Source organism: Aythya fuligula, chromosome 22 (genome assembly GCF_009819795.1).
Source record: "Aythya fuligula isolate bAytFul2 chromosome 22, bAytFul2.pri, whole genome shotgun sequence".
In the NCBI taxonomy this organism is placed as follows: Eukaryota; Metazoa; Chordata; class Aves; order Anseriformes; family Anatidae; genus Aythya; species Aythya fuligula.
The window spans coordinates 5,106,272-5,118,796 of record NC_045580.1 but is presented as its reverse complement, the minus strand read 5'-3'; the positions used below and the strand labels follow the sequence as shown (position 1 = coordinate 5,118,796).

The following is a 12,525-nucleotide window of genomic DNA, read 5'->3' as shown; positions in this document are numbered from 1 at the left end:
ACAATCAGTTCAGCACTTTCTGGTTAATCTGTTACATTTTGGTGCTAAGAGGGGGCAAAAAAAAGAATCCTTAATACAGCCATAGTTTTATCAGGAATCTTTATCTCCTCTTTAGGAAACTTTCTGAGTTATCTCAGCTGATACAACCCATTGCTCTCAAATCACATAATTTAATATAGATACTGGAAATCCAATTTATATCACTATAAGTTCTTAAGGTTTATTGATATAGTATAGCATTTTAACAAAAATTAGTTATGATTAAAACAGCGACCTAAAGATTTGATAATTGCAAGGTTCACATGAAACTTACTGCAGGGTATTGGGGCTTTCTCAAGTTGTGTGCCTAAGGATTTCCCCTTGGTGAATTACTCACCCTTTTTTCGTGGCATTAATCACCAGATGATCTTTGCATCTTGAAGCCTGCCCTAAGAGGTAATTGTGCATCAGTTGTCAGCAGTGCTAAACCTCGGAGATGGCCCTGCGAGGTGTCCTAGCTCTGGGGGAGTTCCTCGGTCACAGCCTGCTGTGATCCCAGAGAGCTCAAGGGGCTCTTTGCTTAGAACCATTATTTATAGGCTCATGAGATGATTGACTATTAGTCAGTACTTTTCCATTCTAGCTATAATTCAGATAAGGCAGTTCTGGTATTTTCCACCAACTGTGCTGTTCTGGTGTGTTCCAGAACCTGGTACTTCTCAGATTGGGCTGTGACTCAAGACACAAGGGTTTGAAATGTGACTGGGGAACCCGTTCGTGTTCTCCTGTTGCCCATTGACAAGAGGGATGTCTTAACATTAATCTTAAACCATAGCTGGGTTTGGGAAAAGAACTATTCCACCACACTCAGCACTAACCTTTGTAGGGTACTCAAAGCAGCCCAGAGATGCTCTGAGGAAAAGGGAATATCCAACAGCCTTAGGTGCTTCAGCCCCCTGAGGATGTGATACGTACTGACAGTCTCTGTACAGATCTCATCCATGCAGCTGGAAATCACCAGCTGCATTACTGAAAGGCTTAGATGAGCTGTGTTCCTGTAAAAAGAAGACACCTGGATCATTTTCCTGATGAAATGCCTGGACTAGAGGCTAAGGGACTTCACACATCCCTCTGTACAAACATTTTGTGACCTATTAAATAGGAAGAAGCAGTTCTGATGTAGTCTGTTCTGTTCTCTATGGTCTCCAGGGATATAAATCCAGACCTGCCTACTTGCACTTGATTTTAAAATACAATGAGAAAAAGGACAGACACAGTACATACATAGCTGCTGGCTGTCTCTGAGGATCCTCAGCTAACCGAATGCTTTGACATTTTTCCAGTATTCCAGAGTCTCTGCAGGGTTTGGACTCGGTTACATGTTGGTGTTGAAGGCAAGCTTCCTGCTGGCTTTTTTGGGGGACAATTTTACCTCTTGCGCCTAGGAATGTGTAGGTAGGTTCCTTAGATTGAATGTGGCCACTTGTACTGCTATGAGTCCCTCATTTGTCAGCCCCAGGCTGGCACTAGGGGCAGCATGGACGCAGCATTTAGGTCATTTCTGTGCACACATGGTATGTTCTGCCACTATGCTGGTGTAACAGCTCACCACGGCTCGCCTCCCTCATCCCAGAAGGGCCAGGGAGTGAGGGGCTGCTCTCAGGAGCTTGGAGGAAGGGTGGCCAGCAGCTGGCAGTGTTTCTTCTGGCAGGAGCCTCTGTATCACCAGGAGGATTTTAGCCCCCTCCTGCGCTTTTTTGCTTTGTCCTTGCAAACCTCTAAAAATCAGAGGCTCTGGCTTTGTGAAATGCGGCTTTTTCTCTTCTCCTTGGGCCTTCCTAGCTCTGCAACGGTTTCAATTCCAAAGACTTCACGTCACCCCCATGGAAACTCGGCAGCGTGCTGGAGCTGCCTTTGCTTTCTGTTTAACAGCCTCCTCAAACCTCAGCCCCAGCGCATGTGGTTCCAATTACAGAGGACCTCTGCAGTGCTATGAGGATAGGCCGACCTCTTCATTTTGACACAGCCAGCCTGTCCCTGCGGGAACTGACTGCTAGCTCACATTTTTCTCATTTGAGATGCTTTCACTTCACAACCAAATTCCTGAAATCAAAGGCAGGCTGAGGGGAGCAGGCTGCAGGCAGCATGCGCTGGGGGCCAGGTCTTGGTCACTTGGAGCACTTGGGCTCTCAGGGGGAAGGCGACCCCTGGCCTTTCTGTCTCTGCCAGCCAAGGAATACAGAAAGCAGATGTCCCAGAGCACAGCCCTGGCTGAGTTAATTATCCTTAGGAGACTTCCAGCCGCCCCCAGCTTTTCCTCCCTTGCACAAAGAATGCAAAATAGCTGTCTGTAAGAAGACACCATTTTGTATTTATTTTGGCCTAAAATGCTGTCAGGGTAACTAACTGTTAATGCTAGAGTGGTCTGATGGCGAGTGTGGGGTGTCAACCTTGTGGGTTCTTAAAGCTCTGTCACAAACTGAAGTAGCTATTCACCATTTTGGTTGTCCACAGCAGAAACTACAGAAAACTTAAAGGGGAGATGCAAGATGAGGTGCAGGTCTGTCCTATCGCTACTGATCAGTAATAACTTGAAGAAAAAATGATTCATTTCTCAGCAGAGAAGAAGTAGAACTAGTGTCTGTAGTGTCATTGATACTTGGCTGATCTGAGTTTCAAAATCGCTCAACCATCTCTTAAGTTTTACTTCAGATGTAGTTTTTTGGCCACAAAGAATTCTGTAGTCAGCCTCCTATTGAAGCATGTAAAATACTAAATTTGTTTGTTACCAAATGCTCAGATCTTGTTCATTAGCACTCGTGAGAGCACTAGATGGAGTGAGGGCAGACTTCGGCTTTTCCATGAAGAAGCTCAGTAAATAAAATCTTACAAGACTGCAGTAAGATCTAACAGATGTGAAATCTTAAATTCCTGGCATGAAGGAGTGGTTCGAAGTTGCACCATGTCAGGCTGAGCTGTTTTTTAACTCTCAAACATTACTCTTGTGTATATATTGTTTAGACAGACACTCTCTTTAAATACTTGCTTGAGTGGATTGCATGTATTAAGCCTGTCAATAAGCGAGTCAAATGTACAGGGTTATTCAGCTAGAGAAACGTTACCTGTCTGAATAATACAGTGGACACTTACTCTTTGGAGTGTGGACTAATTTAAACTGTTTAAGTAGAAATTTTTTATTCCTTTTAGTCAAAATGGTCTAAATGAAGTATACTTCTACAAGCAGTTCAGCCTGCAGGTCTAGCTGAGCGTGGGATTGTTGGATACACCGAGGTGGTTTTCTAAAAGCAACCCTGGATTTTGAGAAGAATGTGTTATTCAGAGCACTGCGAGACCAAACCTTCCCCATCATCAGGCAGTAGGATTGCACTGAGGTGTGAAAATAATTCATTTGAGAGCATCCCCAAGAGGACTTGACAGGCTACCAAAATTATTAATGTTGAAAAAATCTTGTCTTTAGCAAACTATTTTCCAGTTGCCCAGACAGTTCTATAAGCCGTCCTATAACAGTCCTAAACAGTCCTATAAGTCCTATAAAATACTTGCTGCTCTGTATTCCTTGGATTTGAAGCATTAACGAGGGATAAAAGACAAATCTTTCTCCGTTGTCTACTGGGTGCCAGAGCTATTGTCTTCTTGAACAATTGTGCAAGTGTTAAGGCATTACAAAGGTCTCCTCCCCCAAAGAGAGAATGCTGCAGTGTGTCAGCAAGGCTGGCACTGCACCCAAGGCTTTTTTCAGGTCCGTGAGCAACTGCTTTGCAATGGGTTTAGGGCTCCTGCTCCACAGAAACAAACCGACCTCCCTTGGAGTCGTGGGATGCAGGCTGAGTAAATTGCTGAATGACTTGTGGCAAAGAGCCCCACACAGGATGTGGAAGGGGAAGAGGTTTTTTGGGTAAGAACTGTGGAGCCTGCATACATATTGCATTACTGAGCGAGACCCGGGGGTCTGACATTTGAGAAAATCTTGTCTTAATCTACTGCCATCTGCTGCAGCCAGCACAAAAGGCCTCACCCAGAATGTGCTCTGCCTTTCTGGAGCTGGGTAAGGGGCAAGGTCTGGAGCCTTCTGCACCCACCCAGCACAGCAAAAGGCTTGCCCAGAGCAAGCTGCTTGCTCAAACCCGCTGATGTGTGCTTTGGCCAGCATGCAGGGCTGTTTGCTGCTATGAAGGGTTGCCCATAAGGAATTCCTCATTTAAACAATTTAGGCTGGAAAATAACTGAATGCTATCTGCAAACTCCCATTTCTTTGAGCTGTTCTTTCTGGGTCTCATCTGCAGATAAATGAGAGAACCTCAGATAGCATTTATTCTGTGAATAATAACTCAAAGTAACTAGATCGCTGCTCAGACATGGTCTCTAGTTCCTTTCCATTTCAAAGACATAAATTCCAGCTCATGTCTAAAGGCAAATTTGTGTTTCTGTTCGATTGTCTCACTTATTGCCACAGTGAGACAAAAAAAGCATGAGGAAAGCATGTGGGCTGTTCACTTCAAGCTCTCGTCAGATTTTGAACAGGTAATTTTGATAAGCAGCATCCTCTGTGTACTTCTAGGAAGCTGTATTTTGAGCTTCCTTTTGTCTTTGTGCAGGTATAGGTGACTGGAAAGAGAAAGTGAAGGTTTTGTCTATAGAAGATGAGCTTACAGGTGAAGGGCTCCTGAAATTCAGAGCCTGCTTGCTGGGGGCAACAAGAATAGACCAAGGTGCCCTCCTAAAAACAGTCTATCCAAGCCAGTGATGAAGGAAAGTGATACAAATATATTCCATCAAAAAGCAATTTTTAATCTCAATCAGAGTTTCTAATGTAAAACTGCATTTGAAAATCTAGAATACCCCGTGATATGTATACAAAACCTCAGTGCTCTGCTGGCATTGCACTTTGAAGCTGCTGCAAATGTGATGTGAATGCTCACTACTGTTGCGCTTTAATTAAACTTATTGATCAGCCATCTAGCAAATATCAGCGTGTTAATGAAGGCAGCCTGCAGCAATGTGGCTGCAGGAGAGAGCAGGCATTTGTCTTAGGCAGAAGGTATAATTGTATTTGGCAGATGGAGCTTTGGGACTAGTGAATCCAGTGATAAAGTGGATTAATTTTCCCTTTAAAGAAAGCAGCTAATGTGACTGAAAAGGAGCTTTCATGCTCATCAATTCATGCAGAGATCTGTGCAGAGAGGAGTGTTTGATCCTTTGCAAGACTCTACCTGTCTGATATTTCAAAGTGTTTTTGTACATGTGTGCGTGTAGCAGATACCTTCTATACAAGTGCTCGACAAGTATTGACTGAATATTGGGAGCTGAGGGATGGTCATGGTCTGAAAAGAGGAGTGGGAACAGGGTGGGTAATTCTGTTCAGAATAAACAGAGTAACAGAGAAAGCTAAGACAATGTCACCTGATGTCACTTCTCCTTTTTTTTTTTTTTTTTTTTTTTTTTTTTTTTTTTTAAAGGTTAAAGTCCCAGTGTTTGAATGCAAATGCAGGAATAAATTTAGCCTACGTAACTACAGCTTCTCAAGCTCCTGCCAGTAATCTTGCTATGTAATCATGGGGTTGTGTTCAATACACGTGTGACGTATCTTCCTACCGCTGCCAACTCTCACTGTTTTAATCTGTTTCACGGTAATTGGTCTAAAAATTGAGAGATTTCAGCTTGCTTCTTTTCACAGGGGAAAAAAAATAAATAAAAATGTTTGGGGGCTTTCTTCTTGCACAGCAAAACTTAAGAACAACACAGCTGCACTCTGAAGATTCAACACAGAAGGCGAATGGCATTCATGCCACAAAGCCACGTGGAAGCTTGCTTGCAAACATTTTCATTTGGTTTTGTAGCAAATCTGAGAGTCTAATCTGAAAATCTAAATACACAGGTTTTCCTTTCCATACCTCTGATCTTTTGGGCTGGTTTTAATCGAAACTGAGCTTACCAGAGCCCGTTTGTTGTCTGGAGATCTGTAAAGCAAAGAATCAGACCCTGATTCAGTTTAGTTCTAGCAGGGCAGCAATACGGAAGGAAACCGGGACAGAAACTGCGAATTTCGCTATGATTTAAGCAGTGCGGGTTGAAAATTACTCTTTTCTGGGATGCGCCATCTGCTGGCTTTGGTTTCAGGGCGTTAGCTTGTGTTTGGGGTTTTTCCTTACGAACGTTGAAAGGACGCAGCTTCCATCTAGTGGTTCGTCTTGGCAACTTCTTTTTTCCTGACAAACCGTTTTTGATGACTTCTGGTGGTTGTTTGGGTTGTTTGATGTTGCTGTTCAAAGAGACTTCGCTATTCTACTCGCACCATGCTTTTGTAAGGTTGCCAGGCTGTTTTCTTGTTTCCAGTGCTGAATTGCATGCAGAAACATCATTCGGTTTTAGGAAAGAAACTCTAAGCATCATCAGGCTGATGTAGGAATAAATCTATGGACTCTGAAGGTCTTTTGGGCTAAAACGTCACTTACAAAACAAGGGAATAAAAGGAGAGGGCAAAACCAAGGAGGCAATCTGAAATTTTGAGCGCACGGAGGATGTAGGTGGATATATTAGCAAAAGTTTCTGTGACTTGAGTGTTTGCAGCTCTGGAGTGCAAAGCCATCTGTTCTTCGTGCTTAAATATCGGTGTGAAACTAACTCCCTATGTATGGATAGATGTCCCCTTTAATCAGCTGCAATGTATCCAGGAAGCCAAGCTGTTGGGCTTGCTTTGATGCTATGAAGCAAATGATGAAGAACCCTTATTTTTGGCCTCTGACCACCAGCATCTCTCTTTCAGCTTCCTGTTCTGTTTGGCTGGCTGAGGCTCAGACTGAATTTAAGAGAGTGGCTGAAGAAAACGTGACTTTGCCCTGTCACCACCGCCTGGGCCTCCTGGAGCAAGGGAGCCTGGATATTGAGTGGCTGCTGCACATTTCTGAAACGGTGCAAAAAGCGGTAGGTGCATCCATGATCAGCACCTGGTGGGAAAACTGCCTTGTTTCCATGTTGACATCAGCAGCAGACATTCATTTAAAGAGACTTGTGATTTTCTTTGCTATTTATACTGAGGAAGTAAGCAGCACTTAAAATAATAATAAAATAAAAAAAGAGAGAGAGAGAGAGAAAACTATTTTATTTAAAGAGATTTAAAATGTATAAAAGTTATTTGATATTCATTGTATTCATTGATCATATATCGGAGTGGGTATTGATTTTCTATCTGGGCTTTCTTTAAATCAACACTGTTATTTAATCAGTCATTTCTGGATAAGCCTCAAAATTACCCTTCAGGTTTTCGGAATTGGCTTTTGATTTTATAGGTACAGGTATTAAAACCTTAGTTTCAGGGGAAAAAAAAATAGTAGTTTAGTATTTAAAAAATCAAGTTTGTGTTAACTTAAATTAGCTAGCTGAATCTAGCTAAGATTAGAGAATACATTTACATATTGTGGCATAAGCTTGTGTCTATTTTGATGCTTGTATAAATGCTCAAATATGAACCTTCAGTGTAAATACAGTTTATGTCTCAGTCTCAGACTTGAAATCCAGGTTTCATTTTCTGCCTTGTCATAGGTTTTCCGTGTGACCCTAGGTAAGTCCCTCAGCCATACAGAACCTTAGCCTGCAGTTTCTGGAAACGCTTTGTTTTGTTGTTCCATATGAAAGTAAAATTCCAAGTGGCTGATCAGAGACTGTCTCTGCCCCACAGGTGATCACTTACTCTGGAGGCCGCGTTTATGATGACCTCAACGAGGAGCAGAAAGGCCGTGTTTCATTCACTTCCAACTTCCGCGCTGGAGATGCATCCTTACAGATCATATCCCTGCAGTCCAGTGATGCAGGGAATTACATATGTAAGGTCAAAAAAGCTGGGCAGTATGAATGGGTTCGCATCACCCTGAAGGTTGTAGGTAAGATCATCTTATTGTTTTTCCAAAGGGGAAAAGAAATCACTAGGCTCATTTCCTGAAGAGAGATTTATTTCAGTGGAGTATAAATACACACAGACTTCTCATGATCAGGTTTCACTGTCTAGCTCCATATCAACCTTTGCATTTTTTTTGGCAAAGGACAGCACACAGGAAGAGCCCAGAGAGCTGTTTTGAGGTAAGTGTACACACTTGCAAAATCACATGAACTGTTCTTTCCGAATTACCTCTATGATCTCATCGCACAAACTAGAATGACTTCCTAGTGGTGATCACTCTGTCTAGTCTCCTGCTGAGGACTCGAGGTTCATGTCCGAGGACCCCAGACCGATCCAGGTCATGAGGGTGATGAATAAACTGCTGTGGTTAGCACTTCTCTCCCTTGATTCCGGTTTACCAGTTGGCGTTTGGCATTTATGCTATCATTCCGTGGAAGCCCTGCTGTGGCCTGCCAGATGCTGTGGGGAAAAGGAAGAAATGGCGAAGCAAGGGGAGGGAAGGAAGTTCTCTAAATAGTACCTAGGGGAGAAATGTAGTGTTACAGCTCCACTGGTGCAAGTATCCATGAGGCAGACTTCCCCATAATTTCCCCATAATTTCTGTGTCTGAGCCAGCCACCTCTAGTTTTTAGACTATGAAGTTGCACAAGGTTGCAGTTGAAGTCCACGAACAAATATCAGTGGTGTAATTCCCCAATGCTTTCCAGAGAAGGCAGCTTTTGGAAGCTGCTTCAATGCGTCCTCTTGCCAAAAAAAAAAAAGGGGGGGGGGGGGTTTCCACTGAGAAAACAGTCTGTGTGTGCATGACCTGTGTTTTGTTTCTTATAGAGAAGCCTTCCAAGCCCAAATGCTGGCTAGAAGGGGAGCTGTCAGAAGGAAAAGACCTGTCCCTGCAGTGCCGCTCATCTTCTGGCACTGCCCCCATCTCCTACCGATGGCAGCGCATAAATGAAGAGGACGAGAGAGCTGAACATCTCCCGCCCACATCCAGAGTCAGTAAGTCAGGTCATTTCCTCTTGGAGCTCTCTGTGTGCTCAAAGCCAGATAACCACCCACATGCACAGTCATGCCTTTCAACTGGGGATCCCTTGCCAGCAGTGACAACAATGGTGTATCAGTGCTCCTCACTGCTGCAGCTGGATGCTGTGGCATGCTCCACCCTGCACAAGGAAGTCTGAGTTGTAGTGTTTTGCAAAAGGTTGACAAGGAGCTTTCTTGAGGTGTCATTGCTCTTGAGCTGATTTGATCTGGAGGTTCAATGAGTTCTGCTGTGTTCCATCCACCCGTACAGTCGCTTAGTCTTTTATGGTTAATCCTGGTGTTGTTTTTCCTGTTTCAGACATTTCTAATCCCGGGCAAGTCTTACTGAAGAATCTTACCCAGATGAGTACAGGGTTATACCAATGTATTGCCACCAACGAGGCTGGACAAGAAAGCTGTGTTGTACAGGTGACAGTGCAGCGTGAGTATTGGCACATAACTAATATTCTCCCTACCACATGAGCAGTGCAGCTTCTCAGCTGTCCTATTTCAGCTGATGAACTCTGCCACACCTTTGCCCTTTTGTACTTGAATCACATGCAACAGTTCTTACTTACTACATTTCTGTTTTGCTCAGCAGTCCTTATAACCTAGTGTGGTAAATATGCTATTTGGGCTCAGCTGTTTTGGTCTGTTAAAAAATCTGAGTTTTGAGAATGACTAATAGAATATTGGGGGGAGGAAAAAAAGGTGAGTGGGTTTGCTGAATCTCCAGCTTTTAGTAATTTCTGGGTGTAATGACTGTGTGAGATTACTGTCAGATATAAAATCTCCGTGAGTAGTCCCTCATTCAAATTCCAAATTAAATGTTTGTTGGACTTGAGACAGCAAACTAAAGACAGCCTGGAAAGGCTGACTCTGACTTGAAGTAAAATGTAAATTAAAAAGCAACTTTTTGACACAGTTTGATTTTAATCCAGACTTAATAAATTCTGGCCAAAATATCAGAGATTAAAATAAACGTTCTACCTGATGAACCATATCAAGGGTGTGTATGTGTTTAGGTACCTGTGTCTTTGCATATGCATGCAATAAAAAGGGTGGAGCGTGGCATCAACACTGACAGCAAGTACAAACAATAAAACAATACAGGTTAGCAGGTTTTTACGTGCAGCACTCAGGGGAGATCAGCAAGAGCTGGACTTGTGATAAAAGGCTGCTAATAGAGAGGTCTCTTCTGTGGAGATCTTTAGCTTTGGAATTTGTCTGCCCAACCAGGCCTGAAATAATTGCAATATGGTCATGTAGCAGAGAAAACCTGTTCCCCTCAGGCATTTTACTTCCCCTCTGATGTAAAAGCATGCTGGCAGCTTTTATACCAATTGGATTGGTTTGAAACCTCATTTTGATTTGCTAAACCCTCCACAGGGACAAGCCTGAAGGAAACAACTTTCAGCCAAACCTAACCTAACACTGAAATGAAGTTTCATACAGGTTCAGCCAAGGGCTCATAGACGTTAGGAAGTGTTCTCTCATTAACTTTATTATTATGGATGAAAAATGCCTTGCATTTGCACAGTACGGTCTTCCTTTCTCCCTTCCTCTTTGTCATCCTCAGGTCACTTTTTTTCCAATTGAATAATTCATTCTGCAAGTAGATTGTAATCATTTCAGGGTGAGTTGAAGGGGGAAAAAATCCTTATGGGGAAATATTTGTACCTCATGGGGAAGTATTTGTAGTTCAAACACTCTTCTGCCTCTGCAAAACTGCTTGGTACTTATTTTTTGGATGTGGGTTGTCCTGTCTGCCTCTGTGCTTTGTGTGGTTCTGGGCTCTTATGTGAGGATTTCTCCTCCCCGTTTCAATTCTGACCCACAGCTGCAGGCATAGCTCTTGTGATCTCACCCTTCTGGAGGTGAATGCTTTTCTCAGTCTTGGCTCAGGTTCCGAAATAAGCGCTTTAAGATAAATTGGTTCAATTTCTGCATGGTGACACCAAAAGAAGTCTGATTTATTACATGCTGTTCTGATTTATACACAATGGTGTAATTCCTAGTGTGGGCTAGAATCTGACCGTATGACTCCTGCTGGGAGTTTACCAGCTAACACATTTATTTTCTGGACAACAGAAGCTCAAAATATTGGTATGATTGCTGGAGCAGTTTGTGGCGTGGTGGTGGGACTTGCCCTCCTTTTCCTGGTGGTGAGGCTGACAATAAGGAGGAAAGAAAAGAAGAGATATGAGGAAGAGGAGGCCCCAAATGAAATCAGGTAACGCCTTTCATTTAATCCCTCACCTCCTACCCTCCCTTCTTTCAGTTTCACATACACCCAGCATGATCTACAGTAATGTCTCTTTTTCACTCAATTAAGTAACTGAGATGTTTTAAGTAACAGTCGTGAAAGGTTGTTCTAAAAAACTTGTAAAGCCTCCCTGAAATATCACTGACGTTTTTTTTTGTTACTGTGAGAATAATACTTGTGAAGACTTTCCAGAGAAAAAAAAAAAAAAAAAAAAAAGATATTTTTCCCAGGACAGATTAGCATAAAACAAAATAAAATTACATTAAATGCAATTTAGTATTAATTATTCTCTTGCTTACAATTTCAGCATTTTCAAGCAGTTACGTAGTTCTCTCCAGGATTAAACTCAGCCCTTATGGTTCTGAGAGGTTTGATTTTTCTTTTAAATTGCTTTTTCCTGTTGGGAACACTATGAGGCAGGCAGGTTCTCACAGTCCTCCTTGAGTCTTTTGAACAACTGTGCTTCTGGATTTAGCTCGGGGAGAAAAATCCCCTGAGCTTCTGGGTGCAGAGTTGAGAAGCCTCACCCCTGGATGGGCGTACCAAGAATGCTGATGCATGTTCTTTAAATTCATCTGTTACATGTGTGTGAGGTCTGCTGCTCACTCCTCCAAGCGGAGGTTGGACTGTAGCCAATTGAGCTTAACCTCGAGAAGGAAAGTGCTGGAAAAAGATATTTCCAGGAAGGAGTTTTAGCTCCTCCTGCCCTTGAAGAACCCCCTCGCCTTGTTCCATCCTTATTTCTGTTTGCCAAGGACTGCCTGCCCTCATATGACATCTATGTGCTGTTAAGCAGGCATCTCTATAATCCATCCAGTAGCTGATTACACTGGCTGACAGTCAGGTTGCCTATTTGGACAGCAAGAAGGTATTCTTTGCTGATTTATTCCCTTCCGTTTTCCTTGTTCTCTTTTGCTTTCAAATCTCACATACCTTTTTATTTTTAGTCTGAGCCTCCTCTATCACCTTTTCATGCATGATTTTTCTCACTCTGGGCCCAGTTCTTGCACTTCTTTCACTACCCACATATGTTAAACTGATGAACTGGTCTCAGCTTGTCCTGTTGAGGTAAATTGTCATTATGAGTAAAGACTGCAGAGCAGGCAGTACTGTCTGAACTCTTTTGCACTGACACTTGGCATTTGGTCCACAGACCTCAAAGCCACACAGAAAGAACCAGTCGTGTGCACATGTATTATAAATCTGTTTGGCTGATAGCTCTGCAGAGCAGTAATGAATTCAATCCACCAAGTTGTGTTGCACAGAACTCAGAAAACCCTGTACCTTGCTCAAACTGCTTGACAACTGTGCATCGGTGACTTGCAACTTCAGTGCGCAACTGCTC

General features: G+C 42.9%; 1 protein-coding gene across 3 annotated transcripts in view; it reads left to right on the top strand.

Annotated features, from left to right (window-relative positions):
• CLMP (CXADR like membrane protein) overlaps positions 1-12,525 on the top strand; it is a 43,295-nt gene that overhangs the window by 28,839 nt on the left and 1,931 nt on the right. For all 3 annotated transcript variants that reach the window (XM_032201909.1, XM_032201910.1, XM_032201908.1), the window contains 5 exons: positions 6,764-6,921; positions 7,676-7,877; positions 8,723-8,890; positions 9,234-9,356; positions 11,006-11,147. In XM_032201909.1, the coding sequence (XP_032057800.1) occupies positions 6,764-6,921; positions 7,676-7,877; positions 8,723-8,890; positions 9,234-9,356; positions 11,006-11,147 (793 nt within the window). The remainder of the gene's footprint in view (positions 1-6,763; positions 6,922-7,675; positions 7,878-8,722; positions 8,891-9,233; positions 9,357-11,005; positions 11,148-12,525) is intronic.